Source organism: Varroa destructor, unplaced genomic scaffold (genome assembly GCF_002443255.2).
Source record: "Varroa destructor unplaced genomic scaffold, Vdes_3.0 BEIS01000002.1, whole genome shotgun sequence".
Taxonomy (NCBI): Eukaryota; Metazoa; Arthropoda; class Arachnida; order Mesostigmata; family Varroidae; genus Varroa; species Varroa destructor.
In genome coordinates, this window is record NW_019211455.1 from 50,479,701 (window position 1) to 50,506,894 (window position 27,194).

The 27,194-nt window shown below is 40.7% G+C and overlaps 2 protein-coding genes and 1 long non-coding RNA gene across 11 annotated transcripts in view; 1 reads left to right on the plus strand and 2 right to left on the minus strand.

Annotated features, from left to right (window-relative positions):
* The window catches only part of LOC111243645 (uncharacterized), a 36,071-nt gene extending 13,199 nt beyond the window's left edge, over positions 1-22,872 (minus strand). For 3 of the 9 annotated variants that reach the window (XR_015319922.1, XR_015319923.1, XR_015319920.1), the window contains exons 1-10: positions 20,127-22,871; positions 11,538-11,898; positions 7,418-7,692; positions 6,853-6,938; positions 6,231-6,344; positions 5,929-6,087; positions 5,387-5,574; positions 4,552-4,746; positions 1,645-1,784; positions 649-908 (exon numbers count right to left, since the gene is read on the minus strand). Coding sequence is in view for 2 of the 9 variants with exons in the window: in XM_022789509.2 (XP_022645244.1) it covers positions 1,775-1,784; positions 4,552-4,746; positions 5,387-5,574; positions 5,929-6,087; positions 6,231-6,344; positions 6,853-6,938; positions 7,418-7,692; positions 11,538-11,898; positions 20,127-20,163 (1,425 nt within the window). In the remaining 7 variants the exon portion in view is untranslated. The other 6 variants (XR_015319921.1, XR_015319919.1, XR_015319918.1 and 3 more) reach the window with 6 other exon arrangements.
* Positions 16,330-22,957, plus strand: LOC147757958 (uncharacterized). The gene is made up of 2 exons (XR_015319926.1): positions 16,330-16,556; positions 16,937-22,957. It is a non-coding gene; the product is annotated as an uncharacterized LOC147757958 (long non-coding RNA).
* A 354-nt stretch (positions 22,958-23,311) lies between these two features.
* LOC111243813 (ribonuclease P protein subunit p40-like) lies at positions 23,312-27,081 on the minus strand. Its single transcript, XM_022789942.2, has 7 exons — positions 26,923-27,081; positions 26,078-26,229; positions 25,511-25,636; positions 25,158-25,296; positions 24,541-24,743; positions 24,239-24,338; positions 23,312-24,064 (listed from the first exon to the last, which is right to left on the minus strand). Exons 2-7 carry the CDS (start codon positions 26,227-26,229, stop codon positions 23,804-23,806), a joined length of 981 nt encoding a protein of 326 aa, XP_022645677.1. The 5' UTR covers positions 26,923-27,081; the 3' UTR covers positions 23,312-23,803.
* Positions 27,082-27,194: the final 113 nt, after the last annotated feature.

The window sequence follows — 27,194 nt, forward strand, 5'->3', positions numbered from 1 at the left end:
TATATGACGTACGTATGGCTTCCGGTTCCGCGTACCGTTCTTCCACATATTTCTGCTATCATATTTTCTTGTATTATTTTTACATACGTGTACATAATGCAGCCTGGCCATATAGGAGGATATTTGGCTCGGGCATCTTAATTTCATCTTGTTTCTACTGCGAATCTTGGCATCAGAAATAGCCGTCGTCGGTATTGTCAGAGCTGATATTTCCGCACTTTGAGACTTGCTTGCTACTCTCCCTTGGCCATTTTATTATTTTTTTTAGTCAAGCAGTCTTGTTTTCTTCGGTTACTTTCTTCGGTTATTCCGCTGGAACTGCTTGGACAAGTTAGCACATTTCATTATCACCATCATGATCGTAATGATTTCTATAATCATAGCTGACGTATAATCATTATTCTTGGAATTAGCGTGTACCGCTTCCTCCTTTTTCCCTTCGTAACCGTTTTCTATTTAGTTTATATACACACACAAAGCAATCATGCCACGCGCGTTTAGAACACTCATTCAGCGTCATATCTTCCTATATATATATATATATATATATATATTTATTTATTTATTCATTACCATTGAACTCTGCTGCAACGGAGAAAATCATGTTATATTCTTCGGTCCAATTTGTTATATCTTTCCGCTACGTACTTGTCCTTATCGTCTCCCAATCCGCTTTGTCGTCATCAGCGAATATTGTATCATGGCCGGTGCTGCCGCCACCCTCATGCCAGAGGCCCGGAGCTCTGAACTAAATTAAACTTTTTATTTCTCTTGACAGCCTTAACAGATATAGTTATGTTTCTGTACTTCCCACTTCGGTCCAGATCCTTGTTCATGTCTATTCCATTATTCGACAATGGATAGATTAGCGCTCCGATGTTGTCGATCTGCTCGGCATGCACGTATCGCTATGTACACATGTGACATAAACACATTTAATATATATATATATATATATATATATATATATATATATATAACAGGCTACGCAGTTCGTGGGTTGGTTAGCGCAACTGTGCGAGCTGCCGTGACTTGAGCTGCTTCTTCTACAAAGAGGAACTGGTCTGAACCGCTATTCTTTTTTTGTTTCTCTCTTATTTTTTGAATCGAATATTCTAGTTGTCAATTTGTCGCTCAAATCCCGGTGTGACGGGATACAGTAAGTTCATACAAATCATCAATGTCCATATCGATATATTACAATTCAGTTAACATATCATATGACCCGTCAATTATATGTGAACGTCATAACGTCGTATCTGGCCGACAAATATAGAGGTTACAGTATGGAAGGCTGTTTCTGTTTTTAATGCTGTTTTCGTCCTTCAGTTCGTATCAGTTCTATCCGGCCATATCATGCACAGGTGTACCATTGTAATCGGTATTTTATCTATGTATATTCTACATTTCATTACTGTACAAATACTTATTTGTCTCTTTCTATGTGTGTCTGCCTTTCTTGTTTATTGACTCAGACTTTAGTGAAGTGTTAGCTTATTATTATTGTTACTACAGTTACTAGGCAGACGCTACATTAACTGCTATCGCACTGTATGCCATAGGCGTAGTGGTTTTTGCTGTCGCAGTTTATAGTAGCAGCCGTAGCAGTAGACGTTTTTAAATTTGTCTTATTTTTCAACGTACTCGACAATGGACGCCGCCGATGAGGTACGCATTTTTCACGGTGGTGTTCAGCTATCGCTCGCAAGCGACAACGCCGTGTTCCTCGCGAACTGGTGGAGTGTCGTCTAGCCGCTAAAAGCAGCTCCCGTCATCACGACCACCTGTAAGAATTCACCTTTGTTCACTCCCTATATTTGATAGTTGAGTGGTCAACCAAATGTATAATCAGTTGATTTCAATTTATTTCGATCGTTTTGGGTGGCAGTTATTGTAGGGTTTTCTGGTAATTCGGCGCGGTCAAAACCAAAAGCAAGCGACACACGCGCAAGACACACGGAGCACGAATTCAAAAGCGTCACGCTAAGACAAGATGTGTAACGTAGACACGGCACGCACGCGCAAACAAGGAGAGAATAAGCACCCAACCAAGAGATCAACTCAATACCAACCGGCGGATGTGTTCACACACAGACACAGCCATATAACCATCAATTAAATGGAGTGCGCGACGCGTGACGTTGCGTTATGTTACGCGATTCAGCAGTACGTAGCATTGTGGCGTGCGGGCGTAACCCCAGCACGTGCACGAATTTGATATGTATGTGCGTGCGTGATATCGTTCTAGCGAAGTATTCGAACCAGAGCAGTTATTTAAACGTCATAGCAATGATTACAGTAAAAGGCAACAAAAAAACAAACACCTAACAAGAACATACTACCTTAAGCATCCAAAATCAACACACATCTAGTACTAATAAGACAACACATGACAACGTGTAGGGATCATACACAAAGAAGCAATAACGAATACTTCCCACACCTATGGCTCGAACGGCACTAGGTTCTACTCGAAAATAAACTCATAGCTAAACGGATTTCCCTTTAACGAGTATACAGTTTGAGAAAATGGAATATGACATTTCCATGAGCATAGATCAAATAGTCCGTTACTAATCTTTGAAAAGCTCATGGCTCATAGAGAGAATGCCAATACTTTCATAAGGTCCCGCAGAGCAAAACAATCTTAGAGAAAATGAAGCAGGAAGAAGGAACAGAGGCTATGCTAGAAATTATTCTTGGAAATTTTGAAATAATATGGCGTAGAGAAAATTTTTTTGCTTCTAATAAGCATAATACAATTAAAAGAAAAACTCATTTTCTTGTCCTGCCTTAACAAGACAAATTAGTTGCGGCAAAGCTTCAAATGATTTCGTCGCTCTACATTACAAGTCGTCTATTCGATATAGTGAAAATATATGATGAATTATAATACAAATATGACATAATTTTCTTTGTCTCTAGAGACACGCACCATGCGCAAATTTTCCACCTGCATCTTAAGCGTTCAAAATTACAAACAGGCTAGTGAGCCAGTAACGTCTCTCGTTTTAAGGCGAAGCACTATTGTGCGTTCAGGTCCAGCTAAAATTATCGCACACACTGCACAATTTCCACTCAGTAGCAATTATTATAACAGATATTACGTCAGAATTCAAGGTATCTGGTGCAAGTACGTCATGGGCTGATTGCAGCTCCTTCTCCCAGGAGAACATTTTTCGGAGAAGAGCGATTCTGTTACTTGCAACAAAGAAAAGCCGAAGATACAAAAGTGGGCTATTATGCAGCCTTGCCAAATTAGAGGACTAGCCGTGGAATGCAAGAATGAATAGAAGTAACCCCGAAAACTACCTATCGGTCCACTATCGGAGGCATGAATATCGATGGCTCTACTGTGACGAGATTTATGAACGCTGCCTCTTTGAATATTGGCGCGGCCAAGACGGCAGCGCCTCGGATATTAATACCTAATAAGAAAAAACAAAAACCAATAGGTATTCAATATTTGCTAAGAACGCTAATCCTGTAGGCAATTATGACATCGTACGAATCACAGCGAGTACATTTGTTTGAAGTGATACAACGCGATTGGTGGAGTGTATACATCCTATGCGACGTAAGAGTCATGGCTTCATTATACAGTACGTCTATTGGTATTAAATTTTTACAAAAAAGGATACATTCCATTATTTATGCATCGTTAAGGTATTATAGTGCAATACAAGAACTCAAAAAACATATCCGAGAATGAGCTTCGACAGCGAAGCTCATTCAATAATGTTGTAGTTCATCAAGACCCAATTGCTTATGTCCAGGTGAACTACAAATAGCATATAAAGATTTCAGTATTTCTGTTTGTGGGGAACGCAAACGGTCACCCAAATAAAAGCAGGGCAAACATGTGCGTGAACAAATTAGGAAGACTAGAAAAAAATTAGTGTCGTTTTTATACGACGCGCATACCTTGTAGCTCCTCCATGAGGTCATGTACAAATATATCTAAATATATATACACTATACATGACATATAGTGACATAACTAACGAATTTAGCTGCAAATGTTTTATATTTCCATATACAATATGTACCACTATATTTTATCGCATCGCAGCTGATTTGTGACGACAGGTTCGTAAACGAGACGAGTCGTGAGCCATGTGGATGAATAGAGAAAATACTTTTTGTATTTGTTATTATAAATTTTGTACGGTTTTATTTCAGATCGCGTGTCTTATCTAACGCTATCAGTGCATCATAGAGGGTAATTTTTCTGACGAAAACGAGTAATTAAACAAAGATACATCTAATAGTTCGCACTTTAGAAGACTGGTAAAAATTGTCCAATTATATGCTTAATACATCAAGTGGCAAGGCGTATTACATTCATTATATTGATCTGCTACTGTGCAGTGAGAAGTTTCATGAGCAGTTCATCTGATACGTGAATTAATATAAGCTACTTTGGATAATGATTTCTATCAGTGGTGGTCCTAGTTATTTGCTGACTTCACAATAGCCTATGTGTGCTCGAGAATGCTGCTAACAAAATATACTAATCGTGGTTACAATTTAACATTAGTGCTTACTAACCTGATGGCGTCTTTCTTCGGCTGTTTGGGCTCCTCTTGGGTGGGATCGACAGTCATAACAAGCATCTCGATATTCTGTACTCCAGGCAAGCTTGAGCCCCCTATCGACGGGGTGTCTGCGTCAAAATGATCCAGGGGCACCCGCATGCACACTAAGTTCCACTTTTTCAACAACTTCTCCAAATTGTATTCAGGGCTGAAGAATTGCAAGGATAAGGCCGTTCGTCCACACGTCAGGTGACAAGATTGGCCGTCAGTAAACGTATAACAAATGTTAAAAAAACTCCATTAGACGGCATTCACAGGTTACACATCATGAGAGCTTGTTGGCAGCTATATAAGATGTTTTTATTGTACACCCCATAGCATTTTCCATTTTGCGCATTTGTCGATACGAGTCAATGAAGAATAATAATAATTATTACTATCATGGTATAAGACCTGGAAGTAATTTACGAAAATAATTTTTCTATCTTGCCCGGAATGTTCAACAAAAATGTTCATTCTTTATGTAGGAAGGATTTTATGTTAGAACATCTTCGGATATCTTAGTTGGTTTTATAAGGACCCGAAGCTCGCAACTTCATTTGTCTTGAATAGGGAGACGGGCAAATGAACAGTTGTCCAAGCAATTCGTACCTAAACTTAGACTATTTGTTTTATATGATTAATTGAAGGAATTTCTATTCGAATTCTTATCAAATACAAAAACGTTAATTTTGATTTTATAAGAATATGAAAAGAAAATATAGAAGAAACAAAATATTTCTAGATCAGTACAGAATGGCCTAATGTTGTACTTGTATATTCCATCAAAGAAATGAAAGGACACTAACTTTCTGATCTGGTAAGTTGACCAAAATCTGGCGTGCTGGTTCTGGTGAAGGAGGTAGCTAGCCGTGACGATTACGTTCTCAAAGTCCTTTGTGTCGTAGAGTATATCACTGCCCAATATTAGATCTACTGGGCCAAGCTCAAAGAGAGACGGAGAAAATGCACCCCACGTAACACCCAGTACCGGTACCTGAATCAATTGACAACCGTAAGTACGTTCTGTTGCTGTCCCGGGATTGCGGAGTAGAAGGTGGGCATTGCAAAAAAGGCTAAGAGAAATATTTGCAACATCACAGTCAACAAAATCCACCTAATCGAAAAATAACAGCTTTAAACACAATACGCAGCAGTAATTCTTTCTTCTATTTTCCAGTTTTTGAGAAGTAATTTTCTGTGTGAACGGTGCACAATGGCATCAAAACAAAAATGTGCCTATGGAGACCTTCACAGTTAGAAAAAACTCCTCAATGCATATGATATATGTATGTATCACTGGTATATAAATCAGAATGAGAGAAAATTAGAGTAGTGGTGATAGAGATACCTCTGTGGTCGATAGGCCGTTTTCTTCGACATTTTGCTGGCAGTGCCTGATGTTCAGGGGGTAATTGGCAGAGTCGGATAACGTTACACGAGCTCCCAACAAAGCAGCTAGAATTCCCGGTAAGCCCGTTCCGGCGCCCAGCTCCAACACCCGTTTGTTCTGAAATCGATGAGTCACCAGAGAACACAGACGTCAGCCATCATCTGCAAGTCGGTGTCATTTTGCGCGTCGGTACAATAACTCCTATAACTATGTCCATGCATTTCTTCCAATACGGTACAGATATTCACATAAAGTCTTACCTTTACGTGATCTCGGTAAAACCAGATATACTGCGCCAATACGGGCGCACAGGGCCATACATAGAGGCCATAGTTAGCATCTATTAACTCGAGGATCTTTACACGTATGCGCTCCTAAGTTCAATGCACAGCACAAGCAGAAACAAATAGACAACGTGTGACAATCGGCAGTAGTCGTTTTCATTTTCTCGCTGTATCTAAAGGCAAAGATCTATTTGACAATAGAAGTGCAGTTCCGAAACAGCCGTATTTCAACGCCTCGTGAAATAGTCGTCTCCTTTTTCAAGTTAACAGTCTAACCATTAGTACTAACATGAATTGTAGTACCGCTGTTGAGCATGGTTTCAGAAGCCTAGGTTCTGGAATGAAATGGAAGTGGATTTAGGGTCGATTTTAAATATTTACTGTTTCTTTCATAATCGACGATAGACGGCTGAAAGTGCCTCATAGACGGCTCTCACGCCTTCGGACATTGCTACAGACATGAACTGCACACGCTTCTAAGTGCGAAGTCTCCATATGAGTTCCTCCGCATCGTTGGCGTATGGCAACACTTTCTCTTTTCTCTTCCAAGGACTTCATAATTAGTGAACGGTGGTCTCTCAGTTGTTATGCTGCTTACCTTGGAAGATTCAAACACAAAATTTCTCGTCTTTCGAGGTTTGTCTAACGGCACTACAGAATTTACGACGTCAGGCGGAGTACCACCTGCAATGCAAACCAACCCAATGCAGTTGGATCATGATGTTAGCTCGATGTGGTAAACAGCAATTGAGTGGTATGATGACCTTTATTTGATGAAAATACTAAAGACCGAATAATAGCACTTCTTTCTCTGTATAAATTTGGTATCACGAATACATGTAAAATATATTCTGTAAGTGGAGAACAACATTCGTGTTATCACAACCTGCGGAATGCTCCTCGCTGTTTTAATACATCAAGAGAACGTACGAAAGCAATAAGATCTATGAAGCTTTAGCACTTTATCGAATGAGCTAGAAACACCTGATAGAATCTTCATCCATAGAATACATGCATGCATACGCAGATGTATGCGAACGAATCTGCATGTATGCCTATCGAGAACAAATCAAGCACCTATGATACTGGTGCTTAAGATTATTGACCTTACGTTACTTATTATTCATGCAGTTTCTCCTTCCATATCGTTCTCTCCAGTTTACCTTTTGATTGACCTCGACGTTGTAAGCTCTGTGAAGGAGCCGTATTTTGGCTGTCTCTAGTTTTGTCCCTATCCCCCCTATTCCATTCGCTCGGATGCTGATCGATTCCTTCGCGGTCGATGCCCCGGTGATCAAGTCCACGTTCTCCGCCCCGGTGGTGATCAGGGATAACTCCTCGATCGCCTCCTCGGTCCCGATCACGTTCACCGCGATCGCTCATATGGCCGCTTCCTATGTCACGCTCGCGTTCCCGACTACGGTGACTCCGATGGTTTCTGAAACAAATTAGTGGAAATAAATACTACTAAAAATTATATATACTTATACACTGTATTTATTATTTAGACTGTTGGCTAATATTTGTGCTGGATATGTTAGATGGACCAAAACCTCAGTATGTGGAAAACGCCGATATGATCCTGATGTGGTAACCTAACTCTAAGCACTTTTTCTTAGAAAACTTGTATGAACAAATACCTCTTAATTTGCTAAAAACGACTTAGTTACTTGATTTTGATACAAGCATGATTATCATACTTGATGATCTTCTATCACATGTTTAACCATTATCTAACGTTGGAAAGTGCTTTTAGAATAAAGCTTAATCAGCCTTGACAGATTACGATCAGAACAAAAGTCGATCAAGCTATAGTACTCTGTGGGGTGAACTATCATCTGGATTGGATGATTGACACTTTTGTGCAATCCTTCTTTCTCCGCGTTAACGTTAACATCTATGCCTTAAGAACGGAAGTAGCATGTAGGCCTGTTTCCTTTCTTCGAATGCCTCTTTACCCAATTATCAAATGAACATCTATTTTGATGGCCTGTCAAATCTGCAGACGATATCTTGGTTGAAACGCTGTTAGCCAAAAGATGTGTCACGATGCACCGTGTTCTGCTTGCGAACAGGCTAGAGGTTGATCTGATGAAGATGTTTAATTTATGTCCAGCGGTGAATCGGATATCATCCAACAGCATATGAAACGAGATTCATTAAGGTATACAACTCAGTCTTCCTTCGTTATAGCACACTAATAGAATAGATATGAAATTTGGATTCGGTGAAAGGATCAACCGGATCCATGGCAGAGACAGAGGTGGAATCCAGGAGGATAGAAAGGCTGGAATGAGAGGTGTTGATGGTGTGGGAACGCGCACCGTTGTACTGACCGAACGATACACTGATCAATGCAGTTAAGTCGACCTTCTACCTACTTTAGGCCAAAATCAAATTATTTTTTAGTCAATTTTATTATTATAATGGCTTGCAATAAAAATATTTTGTGCAGCATACTACAGTTGCATTACCGCTTTCAAATATGACTGCTGCAGAAGTAAATCTATCTGTATCATATCATACTTCCCTGATAGTTTGTACAAACTGAGACCATTTTTTTGCAGCAATTTTTAAGCCACTTAGTGATTCTTCTATACCGACAAAGCCCTTTATAAGAATCCTGCCAAGCAAACGTTATCACCAAACGCTGCCCCGCAAACAATAGCTATATTTTGCCTTAGGTGAGTCCAACGTCAGAAGGTAGGCACTTATTCCTCCACTACCGAGCTTACTTTCAAATGTGTTATTCTTCACCGACATGTTGTCATAAGGAGCTAAACTAGAACCTTTTTTTTTATCAACGCAAAGCTTAAATTCTACTACACAATGGGACGTGGATACAATTCAATCATACATGATTATAAGGATCTGCCATGCGAGGAAAAACAAAAGCAGATCAGAAAAGTTCTTCATTTGAACAATCAAACACAGCAGTTGCTAATACATTTCGGGCTGTTTTTAGATTTATACTGCTCGAAGCCATTGGCGTTATCATATGGCTTCATCCTGGTCCGATGAATTCTAGTTAGCCGCTGTACGAAATCGAAATATGAACATCTTTTAACCTGTAAATTGAGTCTAAATATGAAGGAAGAGGATTTGTTTAAGACGCTAACGCTATTAAGATAACAGTGTTTAAACGTACAGGTTGCATTAGATGAAAAATACCTCTATGAAATGACACGAGCGGGCCACGAGATGCACCGTTGCAGTGGTACAAACTGGATGTGGCTCCGCTCTCTGCATCATATCACCCTATTAGTGGAAAACCATTACGTACATTACAACATTTCTGTAAGATAAACTTTCAACAAGTAATGTCCGCCGTAGCATTATCTCTTCGCCCATCTGTATCCTACACTTTTTTCTATTCGCAGAATTCTATCAAGGCCCTTAGGTTCTCCCTTGTTGTTAGTGGGAGGCGTACTCGATCATTCGGTATCGATGTAAGGCACCTTTAGTCACCCGAATTTTTGTCCTAAAGCTGCGTGAAGAATCAACTCTATCATCCCGGAAACTCGAGCTCATCTCCCGTTTGAACTGTCGTCGGCACACAACTTCCTTTTAAAAAATCGGCAACTTAGTGATTTTAACGTGAAGACGAGAGTGACCGTGAAAAAGTATTTGAGAACGTTAGATGGCGCATCGTCACTTACACGCATCTACTCCGCTGTCTGGCCACCGGCCGCGCTCAGCTCTCGTCGACGCTGCCACCAGCGAGGAAATAATGAACGATTATAGCTGCTTAATGTTTCACCCTGCTATATCCCACTTCGCCTTGTTTGCAACACAGTGTCATCCCCAGATGACCGCAACGAGAGCGCTTTCCTGGAGAATAACTAGCGTTAAACGTTACCACGCCACGAATAGTAAGACCTTGGCACATCGCGAAATTACGGCCAAATAGGCCTGTGTGGATAATTGTACGATGCAAATATGCATAGTTCTCCGTTGGATAACGGAAATGTGCACACGAGTGTAATTGCACAATATAAACTATAAAAAATATTTAACCATATTATTTGACTATGTAGCTTAACGTAAAGGAATTTATTCTGCGCGGATTGATATTATAGAAGCTAGGCATTATTCACTGAATTATCATCAAGTCTCGTATTCATCGGTTGAGTGAATAAGTGTGCACCCCTTGAGCTAATGTACGCATTTCGGGGGAAAATTGAATATTTAACAATATAGTGTGTCTGAATATTTCTAATACATACATAATGATAGAGCAAAAATGATATATATATATATATATATATATATATATATATATATATATCATATCAGCAAAGTAGCAGTAATATCTCTCAAGTTATCATTATGATAAACAGAAAGCAGATCACAGATCTACAAAATGACACGGATAGGCAGCAACATTAGCATTCTATATAGAAGAAGCATGTCGTCACTGGGATAAGGCCGCGATCGAATTACCTCACTAGGATGCTGAAGTCATTCAACTTGAGAGAGTGAAAACCATCGCTTTTCATTGATTGCAGTTTGAAATACATTAAGAAACATTTGACCATTAGTATGTCACGACAGCTCGAGTGCTGCCCAATGCTCGCAGTGGGTTTCCGATGGAGCCAAAACATTGATATTAAACTTCTCAATAGCAAGCTTCTGAATTTCTACAAGTAAACATTACAAAAAAAAACCTAGCAAGATGCCAACAAATCACATATTTTCGTTTCGAATATGCCCATAATATAACTTCTGCACGAAACTGTTACCAGTCCTTTGTTTTAGATGGTGCAAGCAAATATATTGCTGCAAATGGCAATTCTAATGTTGTATAAATACACATTTGACAGGACACTGGATAAGTACTAGTTTTGCTGAAATTAAATATGTATTAATACATTTGAATCTTTCTTTCGACATGTGTGACGATCTTCCTTGTCATTCTTAAATAGACATTTACCAAAAAGAGGGCCGAGCCTTAGCCAGATTAACTCCTGCTTACTTACCATTCAATATTCTCCTATTACGAAACAACTTAATTGTTTGTCATTATATATATAATATACAGATAATGCCAAACAGTCTTTTACGCCTCAACTTTTACCGAAATCAGCTTAGACGTCTTATCCTCCACTTATACATGCGTTCATTAGACTGTTACGCTCACGGGATCTGTCTCGGGCGGTACTAGAAAAATGCGTCAGGGATGACAAAAAAATGTGGGTGATTAAAGGGTCCGAATGTTGATGTCACCAAACGAGCCGGGTGATGGTGGTCATGGCAGCGCTATTGGTAGGCACTGGCACTTACCTACGATGCTGTTCAGATGGTATCCTATGCTGTTGGTGCGGATGTTGGGATTGCGCCTGCTGTTGTTGTTGGGGCGGGGTAATTAAGTGCGGGACTCCGGGGCTGTTGATCTGTTGCGCCGCCATGGCACTGAGGTTAGCGTTGGCTAGGTGGGCCCCGCGATCTCTTTCGCGGTCCGTCCTGTCAATTCGGTCAACTCGGTCTACCACTATCCTGTCTGCTATTCGATCTTCGTCGAGGGCCGCCCGGCCGCTCGTCACCTTGGAGCCGCGACTCGACTTGCGCTCCCGGTGTTCTCCGCGCATTCCGCCACCTCCCCCAACACCTGCACCAGCCACCGCGGGTAGGCCACCGCCCAACCCTGAAATTACAGGTCCAGCAATGGCAATAAAGAACGTTAGCCGAAAGCACTCTGCGACTATTTAGAAACGTGTGAACGAATGCATAAGATTATTTCTTGTTCACACTTTTTAAGATGAATAAGCGCACTCACTTTAGGCTGTTCCTGTATAGCAACGATTTAAATACCCAATCAGAATTTTATGAATATTCCTATTGGATCCGTCGGACCAGAACGGTGAGTGTATGAAAATGCAAATAAGTGATTTTGATAAAGTTCAATACAGTACACACATATGATTCTAAGGGGAAAAACCGCGACGTAAACTTACGTCAAATGGCTTTTTTTCTAAGAAGGAACAATAACTGGAAATACAATGTAGCCTCAAATAAAACAATGAATTATACTCTGTAGAAGAAAGTTTAGTTCGAATTCAATGCATCTTTATTCAAGCGTAGAAATACGAAATAGTGCACAACCAAAATTGATATTTCAAAAGCAGACTAAAATAGTCCGTCTGATTTGAATCGATTAACTCTAAGTTTGTACCGCACTCATTCGTTTGTATATGTATATGGTAGACCTACTTTACCACATTCTCGCAAATAACTCATTCCAGTTTTTCTGCTAATAGAGGTGAAACTCTTTAACTTCACTTACTTCTTTGCAGACGATCCAAATCAGCGCACTTCTTTTAGTCGTTAGTTTTACTGCCCTGCTCACAAGCGCTGTGCTCACGGCCAGCGGCGGTGCTCAACCCAGCACCCAAATCGCATATACCCCTGAACGACTGTAAGAAGGAGCGCTCACCCGTAAAGCAAATGTACACCTTGTTTTGACATTGTACGTCAAAACTATACAGACTGAAGGCTATATAGATGTTGTATTGCACAGGAACGACTGCTGCTAAAATAAACTGAAATAATCGTTGGTCCTTCGTAGAATAGAGACAGCCCTCCGGCTTATCGGTGGGTCAAACCAAGCGAGTAGAACGCTACTTGAATGAATAGAATTGCGTGACATATATGATGCCGCCATGACACAGCAGGAATTGGCGCACAACGGTGAGATCCGACAGGAATGGCGGAGCCTGTACTCGCTAAAGCGGCAATTACAGCCGGGTTCAGAAATGGCGCGGCTGAGTTGGCCTGTAGCGAAAAATATTGTTTCAAACTCAGTCGAACAAAAGCTAAGGTATTAAGATGCTGTAAATTAATCAGGCGATCGTCAGATTCGTAGGAATTTTGCAAAAATAGCCCGAAGAGACCGAAAAAGCTTTGTCTAACTACCTACTAGGTATCACAAAAGACGAGTATCTTTTTTTGCCACAGTTAGACATCAAACGTTCGGCAGGGTAACTAATAGAAGATTAGTGGGTATAATTTTCTAATTTTATTTTAATAAATGTAAGACAGCACCCTGTATTGTAGTGTGCAAGCCCACTGCTGTTTGTCAAAGAAAAAAAACGCTTGAGAAATGCCATTACAAGAAAACAAATAATCCTTTAACTATATATATATATGAAAAGTTCGACTCAAAAAAGTTTTATTGGCAATTTAGAGATTGCACACTATACAGAGAAACGCTTCTTTCGCCCTTTTGCTCAGTTATTTTAAATAACTTCATTATTTGGCTATGAGGAACTCGTTTCCGAAATATAACATTGATCGCTATGAACTTGATCCATTAAAATGACCAGTGGCTGCCCCAAAGCTGCGCAAAGTAAAAAAAAACCAGCTATTTGACCAAATGTGCCATATTCTTTAAAAAAATCACGGTATACGCCAGAACGATTCCGTAAATAAGAAGAAGCCATAAATCGTTAGTTACAGAGTACATGTACTGCACTTACGATGTAAAACTGTGAGGTGAAAAGAATGCCGCAACAATGACGCCATATCTTGTTTTGTGAATGTACCAACACCCCGGAAACGCTTGTCATTCTTAGTTATTTAAGAGATAGGGATCACTACTGGCAAGCTAATGTGGTTTATTGGCGGCAAACACGGCAATGTGCCAGTTTCTTTGAAAAAATTATCTCGGAAAATTGATTAACTGTGTGGGTTTAGACTTCCACAACGATCCATAACGCTAATAGAAACGAGATACACATGACATTTGGCAGATGGCGAAGAAACACTTTTCAGTTTTCGGTTGTGATTACAGAAACGGGACCGCGTATGTATAAACGATATAACTAAATACACATTTTTTCATAGGTCATACCCTAGCTGGATAATTATCTCTTATGTGACTAAGGTACTACAGACAAACGAAAAATGGAAGTCATTCTAATCTAGTTCGTCTCACTTGCATCTAAGTTTAGTAGATACGTGACTACTACATCATCACGAGGACAAAGCTCCATCTGCGTAATAGCCAGCCATCGTTAAAGGGGCTGCCGGTTTTCGTACAGAGGAACCCGAAAAACAGCCTGAAGCAATTCACTGACAAGCTAACGTGGCAATCAGAGGAGTCTCGGAAACCATTAGTTTTTTGGTGTTATATTTAAAGCTACAAATCTAGATCTCCTCGAAACAAAGCTCATAAGTTGTATATGAGTGTTCGGTAATAAATCAATATTTTCTACTCTCGCGGAATATCTAAAACTTTATAATTAAACTTTCGGTAAAAAATTCGGTCTTTAAATAATAAAATAGCTTTAGAACTGATATGATAACTTTCACAGAATTTTTAGAAAATTCTCTTCGCCCCTAAGAAGAACCGAATGGTATCGGAGGACAATAGTAGGACAGCTAAAACCTCTTAAAGAAATGATAAGAATGAGCTAAACGGATGTCTTTTTAAACGCACGTTTGTGTTAGAACATAATTCCATCTGTTTACTCTATTCCACTTGAACTTCATCATATCGTTGTCGCTATTACGTCCGGGCTGCTTTACATTTAACGCTTGTCTCAGTGTCTATTAAAGAAATTGAAGTTTCCGAAGCAGCAGCAGCTGCAAAATTTGTGAAAAGGCTAACGGCTACGCTACTGAGTGGGGGCAGCGGAACAGTTCAAGAGTCAAACAGACGGTGCGGCATGCGGAACTCATAACACAACAAAACTAGTGGCCCTTTCGCACTAAATGTCCCTCTAATTCATTGATGTTGGACCGAAAGCGTAACTATTCACTGACAATCTCAAGTCGCGTTTAGAAAACGCTTAATGCTTGTGAACGCTATGTTAGGTACTCTTCAGCTGTCTCAAAGTTTGAGAGTCTTTATTTTACATCGCTGAAGTAACTGCTTAGTACGATGTGGGAAGATAAACGATAGAGAACAGCAAAGTGAGAGCACTCAAATTGTTAAGATAGTCTTATACGTATGTAATGATCATAAAATTCACAGTATAGTTTATATACTTAAAATCAGTAAAGTGCCTCGCGTCACGTTATTATTACAAGTGATTCATGCCCAGAGAACTACATGGTATTCGTACTCATCATACTGCTTTTCAGATCCACTATTGTCCAATGATTACGCTGTTCATATTTGAGTTAATTTAATAACACTTAACAGTTTAATTATTTCTATGATACGCTGATGCGTATAACATATGAATTTCACGATGATCACAAAGCCCAAAACTTTAGCTAGCTTCCCGGCTTTTATCGAACTCTTCGTCAGCTCATCTCATTAAGAATTCATCGAGATTCCAGATATTTACTCTAATTTGGCGGATGCACGAACGTTTGATAACTCAATCCGACTCGGTCCATACTACTAGTAATTGTTCAATAGGGTATATGATTCCAGCGTTTTCATTTGGCCAAGTGACTGGTTTATAATTACAGACCGTTAGATAATTGCTTTCAAGTGGTAGGGTGCAACTTTACGTGTGCACATATAATACCCGGACAACGTAGTGATCGAGCTTCTCTAAGCCGCTTTACGGCCGTTGGTATCAACAGGCCAAACGATTTTCTGCCCAGTTAACTGCGACATTAAAGGTTCTCTGCTGCAATACGGGAGCCCCATAGGTTTGCCCGAAACCAAAAGTAGGACCGAGGTCACACCACGGTGATAATATCTGCACCCATTATGAACTCACACAAACAAAATGGGTGTACGGAAAAACATACCTGCCAGGAGATTAGGCAATTTGTATGTTTGTACATAACATTATATATCTATCGATGAATCTGTCTCTGCCTTGCTTATAGACGACTCTAGCTAATAACAACATATCAGGCAACCAATATATACATGAGGCGTCATTGTATTTGCCCAGCTGTGGTTCTCCAATTTGGAAGAAACCAATGCGGGATATGGATATAAGGGAACCTATTGCAATGCCGCGGGGCCAAATCCACATGCCAGGTGCAACTGAAACGGGAAGAGTTGAGAACGCGCGAGTCACATCGTCCACGTGTATGTGTGTGTGTGCGTACGTGCGTTCGTGCATGCATGTTTGTGTGTGCGAGAGAGAGAGAGAGAGAGAGAGAGAGAAAGTGGTAGAGGGAGCTATAACGCGCTTACAATGCATTCTCGAAGCACGTAGTATCATAGAAATGTTTTCCCCGTTTAGTCGAGGTCGTTCATTTGAGAAATCAACGCAATTTTTTTCCTGTCAAATGATGGAAGAAGCTACACCCTTTATTTAGCCGGATGCGCGCAGATGGACGTCAGTGGTGTTGCCTCGTACACAAACGATGTTTTCCATCGTTGCTTATATGGTATGTGAAGAGATTGGTAATCGCTGTTGCTGTGCCTAACAGTACGGCAGTGAAATACAAAGAAGCCTACAAAATATCATTAAAGGTCCAATTAGTTAACCACGAGGTGATACTGTCCTTAGTAATGTGTTAGTTATTGTATATTACATTTAGCTAGCGTTTAGTCAATGGCAAAATTCTGGCATGTACCGGTTAGCCTAGCAATACATGTTCGATTATTGAAATTTCAAAATAATTGAGTCTGTTAAAACGTGTCTTTCCGGTGTGGACGATCGAAGCCATAATCATTACTACGCGTTGTCTCTTTGATGTCACGAAGGTTATAAAAGTTTGGTCATTACAATCCGTATCTAACAATGTATAATATCATCTCTTAACAGGACGTACCGTTGTAAGGCAAAATAGAACGTGCTCCCAAACAACTACGCTAGAAATATTGTGCAAAAGAGCCATTAAATTACGTAGTACCACTTGCCTACTGATGCGTTCCTACTGGTGTAGGGCTTTTGTATTATTTAAAGCTCAATAATGAAATACATTTTAATACTATTTCGCTGTTTGCTAACTCGCAGCGATTAGGTGAAAATCAGTTCAGATTGTATTAAAATTCTAAAATATTTTTTTTGCTCGGGGCAAACGGGTTGCAAAGTTGTCAGGCATACTATATAAACATCGGCGCAATTATCGACCCATATCGACGAAAAGGAAACAAATAATGGTTTATTATCTTGGTCCCTCCTTCAAAGCTAGAGGCTTCTAGTTTTGTCTTCTATTTTATAACCGTCATCAATATGTTTAATATTAGATGAGAATGATTGTGATGCAAGTGTGGTCTAGGTTCGAATCCAGGAATAAACACACGTGGTTTGTTCCGCGCTGGGAACCAGCCGTCTGACGACATTTCTAACGACGATGCTGGACACAAAATTCGAAGTATAGAAAGATAAGGCAGCCAGCAGTGTTATCGAGTCCTGTTTCACCTCGTCCTGTTTTAAAGCCCTGTAGTGATATTAGTTTTTATGAACCTTCACTGTTGGCAAACATTTACATTAAGTTACGAAACACGTAACAGTATGGCGACTTGACTTGTAGAAGAAGACACTGTGTACTGAGATCAAGAATGCTTTTCAAGTAAAATATAGATAAGCTTCATGAATTGATGAGAAGCACGTTATTGACCATCTGTCGCATCATATATTCTCACAATGGAATTGACACAGTACAACATCTTATGCTAATGGTCAAGTTTCTCCGACGACCTGTCAGCACGCTAACATGATACTTTAGTCGATTATAAATGCGTTTTTACCCCAATGCGAAATCTATAATTGTGTAATGATAATTATTATAATGGTCCTATTAGTATTTAGTTTATAGCCATTTTCGATACGTTTATAGCGCGTACATAGGTTCGGCTTGGTGTCGACATTATTGCCAGTTTAGTATGTTGCTATGCATAATATACGCGGCCCGCGGGAACCATTGCACACTTTACGAGCCTAGAACGGAAGCTCCTTCGAACCAGTCAAGTCTTTACAGAGCGAGAGTTGTGCAAGAGGGGTTCATCACAATTCTTTTCTAGACACAGTAGACAACTATAGACAATATTCTTTAATGTTTGATAGTTAACAATATTTTTTTTTAATTATAAAATATTGTATCAACTGTCTCGTGCTTACGATCCCCATGGTTGCGTTGCCCCTTTCGTAAGGGATAAATACGCTGCAAATTATGAAAGTGGCAAATGCCTTGTGGATTAGTTGAATTATGACGTATGCAGCCATGATGATTTGTCAATTACCATTATTACCACGTTAACGCAAAAGTTATTTCCGTTGTTTTCTCTCTTTTATTATCAAAAATTTGTTGTCGCAGAAGCAAGAGCATCTCCGTCAAAACAACATTAGCTCTAATGAAGAGTCACCGAACGGTAAAAATGGGCTGCGGTCTCTTTTATAGCTACCAGATGTATATAAACTACCTTGCCTTCATTTTCCCGATTCAAACCCCCGTCCACGTGGCCTCCAGTGGCGGTGGTGATAGCACCAGTCTGCTTCCTTACTTTTTTGCTGTCTCTTTCCCTTGTTAACTAGGCGGAGTCCTCTTTATTATTACCTCTTTTAAGTTTGCTGCTGCCCTTTTCTGAAAGCTAAACAGATTGGTTAGGGAAGGACAGCGCGATGTACAGGGCCTTGCAAACGCATATATATGGTCTAACCTTTAAGCTACGGCCTCCATCCCCCAGAAGATCCCATATCAAAGTCAGTGCTGCTAAGCCAGGCCAATACGATAAACCGAATCCCAGACCTTCCGTACAAGAACTGACGGCCTTAAGCAGTCAATCTGTTCGTTTCTCCATGCTGTGTTAGTCCATGTACACGACGCTACATTACAAGGCCATCTCTTCTCAGGTATGACATCAATGACAACAGCAACAAAACTACACGATTATGGTAAAGCGGACGTGTTCTTAATATAAAGTAATACTAGTGCTAGCAGAGCGTGTCTTCCCGATTGAGTGACATTAACACCTACATCGGTAGAGCGAATGAACTAGGTTCTAATTTCATTGATTGCGAAACATTACGTCTTGCCTTTATTGAAGGCAAAATTGTTAGCCGATTTCGTGCACACACATATATTGTGTACACGTTTGAATCTGACAGATTTAAGATAAAGTCGCTTGTTAGACGATCATAACCATTACAGGGGCACTGTTAGACTCCATTAATGTAGTTCGATTATAAATTTATGGTTGAATAGCATACATAACTGTAAAAACTGCTGACATAAATAAATAATTTTTACAAAAAATGCACCAATCCTGCCCTATCCTACGCTGACTCAACTGTGTAGGTATATCTACAATATAATATATGAAGAATAATAAATTGAAGGATTTCTGGCTTATGTAAATAGAGCGTAATGAGCATAAAAGAAGGCCGATACAGCACAATAAAATACATCAAGGATGCGGATTGTTAGGAGGCAATTGCAACTTGTACTGCTAATGATTAATTAGCCCGTCTGTAGGGTTGAATCCCGCAATAAATATTTTCACAATGTGTACTACTACTACTACTACTACCACATGGTACGCATGCAATTTGGCGCCAGTTAACCTATATTGTTTCCGACTAGGCCTGCCGAGTGCTTTTCTAGTGGTAAGGTCGGATGCATTCGTGAACCTGTTTGACAAGAACTGGTTCGAAAGCTGGAATTTTCATCTAAATACACTGTCTCGAGAATATCATAACCGAAAAATGAGTACCTTTATGCCAATAATTAATATTACAATAAATAATTGTATTCAACGTCATTGGATCACTATTCCATACAGACCTCTCGTTGCCACTCATTGCTCGTTTTAAACCACGTATCTACTCTCTCGAGGAGGCATTTCATTTTTCACTGAGAGTACCACAGCGTTCCAACGTCATAGATTTGTGTTTACCGTCAGCGTAAGCCGACCTTGCAGACCTTTTTGTTGTAATAATGCTGTTCCCTTTAGTGGACACTTTCAGTAAAAGTATACTGGAAGCGCTGTACGTACCCACAGGTACACTTTACCTGGCGAATCGAAGTCTTTTCCGCCGCCTCCTGCCATGTGGGCGCTGCGCCGCCGCCGCCACCGAGCTAGCCCTCAGCGCGGCTGGCCGCTGCCGCTCCCGCGGACGTGCGGTCTGCTTCTTCGGCTGTCCGTTGTCCACGGCCGTGGTCGTCGTGCTTCTGTGCTGCTACTGCTGCTGGGACTACCGTTCGGCTCCCTCACGGTCATGGCTGCTGCCTTAGTGCCCTCGCCGCCACTGCTGGTGGGTGCGCGATGCACGAATCAGATACCGATAAGGCATACAATGAGGACACAGACACACGCACGGACACTAGACCTGATCACGCATTGCCTATATTACTACTTCAACGACTACCTAGCTATCGCTGTTATCACCACCGTCATCACTATCCCATTTATGGATCGTTATGGCCCACACTTACACAAAACATTCGCTAGCACAGATGCGCTTCCTCTAATCTCAACAGCTATGACCGACTGCCCCGCGCAACTGTGGCGCAGAAGTGCTGCTGCTGCCGCTGCTACTGCTACACTTCCATTTTATTTCCGACTCGACTCAGACTTCAACCACTAACTTTGACTGTGCTGCAATAATCTTCCACTACACTGCCGCTTCTGCGTCCGAGCTGTTTCGGCCGCCACTTCGCAACGTCGGCGGTCGACAAGTCAGGTCGAACGATATCAGCTAGCAAACACAAGCAGCTCAAGATAGGTCTTTTCATTCACTGGCAAACCTCACTGATCGCCGTAACTCGCTCGTCTCACCGCTATTCGCGCCGTGTAGCAGCAGCTGACAGATTAGACCTTGCTGGCAGCTGCACCAGCAGAAGCAGTAATTGTAGCAGTGGGTTACAACGGTGCAGTGACAGTGACAGTAGTATGGCAGCAGCCAAAAACGCAGTCAGCGCGAGCACCACGACCACAACCCCCTTCTAGCTGCACGTCTTAAGCTTGTCCACTCTGTTCTATGAGTGCACTCGACACCGCCAGCAGCGAGGCCACAACTTTTTCAACACTTTTTTTAACACTCACGCGCTACTTTCCGTGCTCTCTAAAGTGCTAGTGCTGCCACGGCAATTCTTGCTTGCCTCTGCACCGCTTCCTTCCGTGCTTCTTCCTATTGTTTTTCTGTGTCGTTGCCTTTCTTAGCAACTATTGCCAATTCCGCTCAGGTTTCGGCTTTGCCTCACCTACAGCGACCAGTGCTCGATATGCCTGCGTGACTTCGTGCCTGGTTGCCGCTCCCAGCTCGCTAGCGCCCTGCAGATCGCAGGCGGCAGCAGCAGCAGCACCCGCAGGCCGAAACGGCCTGAAGATGAACCGCAGAAGCAGTAGGCGCTTGCGAGCTAGGCTATTCCACCACGACCAACACAACGGCGGCACCGTTGTCTAACGCCGTCGGCAGCCCCGTCTGCCACTACCGTTGCGCTCGACGTCGCACTCACTTCACTTATCGTCGCACGAACACCACTTGCCGCGACACCGCGCTAAGCAGCGTCGTGCACCGCGCCTCCAGCGCATCCACTTGCGAGCAGCAACCACATCGTACCAGAGCGCAGTCACACGACGACGACAGTGGCGGTGGCGGCGGCAACGGCTGCTACGGCGGCGGCGGCGGCGGCGACAGCAACAACGATGTCAGAAACAACAACAACAGCAACTGGAACCGTGAGAGAAAACAACGACGACAATAACAACTGCAACAACAACAGCAGAGTGAACAACGGCCGCAGAAGCAGCAGCAGCACAAAGATTCGTGGCAGCGGCAGCAGAGCAGCTGGCGCAGAACAACTCTACCATTGGCGCCACTCTACATGAGCCATCTTGCGAACACCCGTCGTTGTCGTCCGCCAACGAAGAACCCTCCCTCGCTTGTACGCATAGAGCTCGAACAAAGGACGGCTAGCGAGCGAAATCCTGGAGGGGATCCATAAGCAGTAGACCCACCGCTACGGGCGAGGGGCAGCTGAGAAAGTAGCGGCGGGTCTGTAGCAGACGAACGCTGCCTTCTCTTCTAGCTGAAGAAAGGCACCTCGCCGAACAGAAACGAACAAGCTCGGTTTACGGAGGAACCCCCGCTAGCGGAACAAGGGACGATGCTCACACCAAAGAACTGCTTGGAAGTGACTTAGCAGCGATGGCGGCCCCCGACACAAAACTCTCCTTCATCAGCTTCTGCCCTCCTCTCAGAGAGAAAGAGAGAGTACGATCGAGTCACTGGCGAAATAGCAGCTGCAGCGGCGGTGGTAAGAGAATCGGTGCTGCCAGAGACCGCGAGGGCGGCTTGACCCTGCTTTCGCTATGGGTCCACCAGACATTCTTCAGCAGCAATAACAAGCAGAAGTCACAAAGGCCCACCAAGCGGTCAAAACAGACAACGTGGACGGAAAGCGCATGCTGCCTTGCTGTTTACGAGGAAATACGAGCATTTCCCGACTCGCACGACGATGATCCCTGCTTGAGGTACCTCATTACGCCCAGATCAGCCCGGCAAGTAGAATATTCTTGGTAATATCCCAGAAGCTGACCTTGTTCTTAATGAAAATACAGAGAGGCAAAAAGCCTATGCTCTAATGTGCCAACTAAACAAATGCTTTCACGCTATCCTGCTATTATAATTCACTCCTTCTACTATTTAACTACTTTTATTTCGCTGAAAAATTTCAAATCTTTCAGAAATTTGAAAAAAATCCAAGAAATAATAAGATATGATCTAGTATTAGTCAGAAAAAATAAAAACGGAATGGCCAATGACGATTTTTCAAAATTGATGAGGATTAATCAAAATGTGTAAATATAATAAATAAAACAAAGGTTTATTAAAATCAAATCTAACAAGCTGTCATTTATTAAAAAAAAATAGTGCATATAGATAGATATATTCGAAAATAGTAATTCGAAAAAATTATGGAATAGCTAATTTGTCGAGCAGCATAAGCTGTTTAATTTAATTATTTTTTATACAATCGGCTCAAAAATTGATAAAATACACAATAATAGAGCGAACGTAATTTACATGTTGGAAAACCTCTATTGATGAATAAGAAATCAATTAAGATAGATAACTAATGACAAATATCTATTAAATTTTAAGGTTTTGCCTAGAACTAAGAAGCTTTAGTGATAACGGATAGAATGAGTTCAAATTGTACATAAAATAACAAAGAAATGAGAACAGAGTAGCCAAGTTTGCTTAGAAATTTAGTAGCTATATAATAAGAGTTCACGAGAATTGATAGACATTTGACAAAACTTACAGCAGTTGAAGAAAATCAAAGCAATAGATTCATTTTCACCATTATTAATAGGAGTGATATATGTACAGTTGTAGCTTTACTGCGTAATCATATTCTGCAGCCTTATCATTTAGAAAGGGATTAGCACAGAATTCTTCTATCTTTACTTCGAAAAACCGTACGTTATAACCCAGAGTTAATGTAGCAAGCGTTGAAGCAATATATTTCGTTTGGTATGATCGGTTTATAAGCGAAATAGTTTGTTAAGATTTCTCTACAAAAATAAGTGCTTTATTATACGATCCCATACGTATGAATAGGAACTCATTTGTTTACACTATACAGTCTCTTTCATGTCGTCTTTCACATTTTTTAAAATGTGTTTATGCGCTTGCGAAGGGAGATTTTTGTTGCCACTGGAGCACTACTCGTTATTTTCACTACAATGGTGGGCATTCAAACATAGCACACTTTGTTCCCCCGGCCTCAAAGCAAACGCTTAACGTCGAATCCATGTTGTAGACAGCGTTAGGCGATTGTAATGTGGGGTCAGAAGCAAATCCTACTGATGTTAGGGCTATGAACGGGCTGGATCCTAGAAGCGTTATAAGTTTTGCGAGCATGTTCTGCAGAGCGTGTCGAGTGATTAGTCCAGTCCACTGTGCGACAACGACTTGCAATGACTGCAACTCACCTTCCACCTATAATCAACAGATGTTTGCAGAATTCAAGCTTCGTTTTAAGATCTTTTGTTTCCATAACGTTTTGTTCAACTTGTTTTTTTTTTCTAAAACATATACGACGAAAAATACACGAACTCGCGAATTACGACAAGTTTTGGCTTTCAAATAGTTAGGCTATTCGTTGATACGTACCGGTAGATTTCCTCCAGCGGCTAAAACACCCATCCAGTCGAAAAACTCTACATCTCTCATTTGCGGAATAGCTACGTCGAACAGTTGTCGGAAATTGTACCTAAATACACGAGATTAGGTTAATAACACATTTTGTTTATACAGAAATAGATTCCATACAATACATTCAATACAAAAAGGCACATCCGTTAACTAACAAGTTATGTTGCAATGGCTATACCAACCAAAAATACGTTGATAGCAACAACTTACTTGTTTTCCAAAAATCTATCTACTTTAAAAAAAATTGCCTGTAAACTAACCTGCAATTACAAAGCGAGTACTCGAGCTCAGGCAGATGGGTTTTGAGATATACAACAGGAGATTCTGGAGACACGCCTGCCTTAGACGGCTGCCAATGAAGTAGCACATCGAAGGTCAGTCTGCAGCGTTTCGTTGCGGTTACCACACGATCGTAAAACTTTCGGCCCGGATAGAAAATACTGTCCTTTAAGTCGAACTCCAACTGTACCATGCACCCGAAAGTGAAGGTTCATCACAGGTAATAGAAATACAGAACGAGATTCTTTTTTGTAGGCATATTGCATACTCATTGTTTTCTAGTGTTTTACAATAATAAGAAAAGACGGTTAAAGTATGAATGATTTTCGATCAACTACCGCTTTCTCTTGCTGAAATCAGGCAAATAAAATTTTAATAGGGGATTAAATCTAATATGGCACTACTTACTTTCTTGTGTTTAAGAACTCTCTCAATCAAAACTAATTGCCTAAGCAAATATTCCAAATAAATTAAATTTGTGGAGCCGAGGACTTGGATTTGCTAATACCCTCCATATTCAGGCCTAGAAAATCTTAATAATATGCAGAGTTTCTAAAATAGATGCACATGTGTGAGGATTGTAAAGCTAGAAAATCACCTTCTTGAGAATTGGATCGAAGCCTCTTTTTCTAACTAACTGGTCCGTACGAATAGCTTCAAGACCCAACCTGTAATACAGCTGAGGACTCACGCTCAGGTTGAGTTTGCCATCAGGAGTAATTGCCATTGAATTCTCCCTAGAAACTCACATTTCGAAGAATTTATTGAGAAATTTATAGGCAATAAAACATTAAGACTGGTAGGCTCATTTTGCCTTCTAGCAAACCAAGATGGATCATATTCTCACTTTAAGCACATTACATGGCTGTTTGTCATGCTTTTGATAGAATTATTTAATTAAAACAACTGATTCTTTAGACTGGCAAAGTGGCAACTTTTATTGATAACTACCTGCTCGATCCGTAAGCACTGATGACGGTGAGATGCCCCTGACCAACGAAAGCAGTAAGGAACTCATATTCCAGGAGGGTCGCAAGGGGCACAGATCGCAGAAGATAATATGGTTCAGGGATTTGCCTGCAATTTTGCAGGCATGCGACGTTCTTTATCTTCACAGAGTTATAATAAATTCAGTATTTATCTATTTGTGCTTGAAATATTAAGTTGTTACAGCAGAACTTGTATCAAGAAATTATGTAGTAACCTACAGCGTTTTATAATGCTATTTTTCGATATTCTATAGTAAAGCAAGTGATCTTATCGACCGAAGGACAACTAAGATTACACCAAACGAGATACTTTGTAAACTAAGCTAATGCACACACCGTTCCGTGCGAAACGCACTATAGAACGCAATATATTGGTCTCGCATATTTTATTAAAAGAAAAAATCTTTTTGCAAAAATTGACAGGATGTGGCATGCGGTTGACAAGTGTTAGCATATTATAATTACAGTTTTAAATTTTCATAATAATAACAATCGTCTCGATCTTAATAGCTTACTCAAAAAAGGTTACCTGAGCGACTGAGGCACACTTATGCCTCCAGGAATGATAATCTGCAAGTTGTGCGTAAAAAATCGCTTGTCCAGTACCCGATGAATATAGGTACGTTCTGATGATAGGTGAACACGCACAGGATTTTTGAGATCGCCTAATTCTGGATACATCTATATAAGCAGCGCATTTATGAGTAATAGATACGTCGTACGTTAACTTAATTTAGGAATATTTACATAAATGTACCAAATAGAAAAGTATCTTTTTCATTATTATATGCAATCTATATATAATTGTATAACTTAGCAGGATTTTTCACTACATGTCAGATAATCTAAAACCAATATTATTTAACGTAGGCAACATCGCATGCAAAATTGAAATCATGTACTTTGTGTTCTAGATAGAACAGCTGATAATTATAATTATTGATTCTCTTAAAGAGATTATCGGTTTATTCATGTTTTACCTATTGCCATTTTTACTACTATCGGGTCAAATTAAGTTTAAACCAGATTCGCACAGTAATTTTAAGCTATTACACTTCTTATTCGAATGATAATATGTATTGCACGAATGGATCCGTTTATATGTATACAACAAGGAAAAGTTCATTCTGTGTACAGCATTCATTAACTCTATCTTGCCGTCTTGATGTTTTTTAAGTTAGTATTGCAGTAAAGATTACGTTATTGTTACCATAGTAATATGCTACCATAGTAACCATAGTAAGTACCGCACGCTCACAATCATAATTCTTAGTGCATAGTTTACACTGTGTTGAAAAACGCACAACACTAGCGAAATAATCTATAGTTTAGGCAAGTTCTAACAACTTGAACTAATCTTTTTCTAAAACTTACTTTTTCGTTAAACACTGACAGAAAACACCTAAAGGCTGTCTTTTTCGCTCCGCGCTCATGCCGCGATGTTTTGCCCTGGATGAATGCATGCGTTGAGACGAATGTGTGGTAGGCGGCGCGAAATTTGATTCATTTTATAACTAAGTATGTACTGTATACCTAAGCATGCCGAGTTTAAAACGGACAAGCTCTTAACACCGAATCATGCAGACAAATTTATTGATACAGACTACGGTTCCCAAGCGAAAGTACGTAGGGTCAATGCCTAAGTC

Bases quoted from the DNA above. Each gene is read 5' to 3' on its own strand.
- LOC111243813 (XM_022789942.2), bottom strand. From the start codon at position 26,229: ATGTATCCAGAATTAGGCGATCTCAAAAATCCTGTGCGTGTTCACCTA. The intron at 25,637-26,077 runs GTAACCTTTTTT...GCAAAATTGCAG, and splicing joins AGTGTGCCTCAGTCGCTCAG to GCAAATCCCTGAACCATATT. The intron at 24,744-25,157 runs GTGATTTTCTAG...TGCATGGTACAG, and splicing joins TCGATCCAATTCTCAAGAAG to TTGGAGTTCGACTTAAAGGA.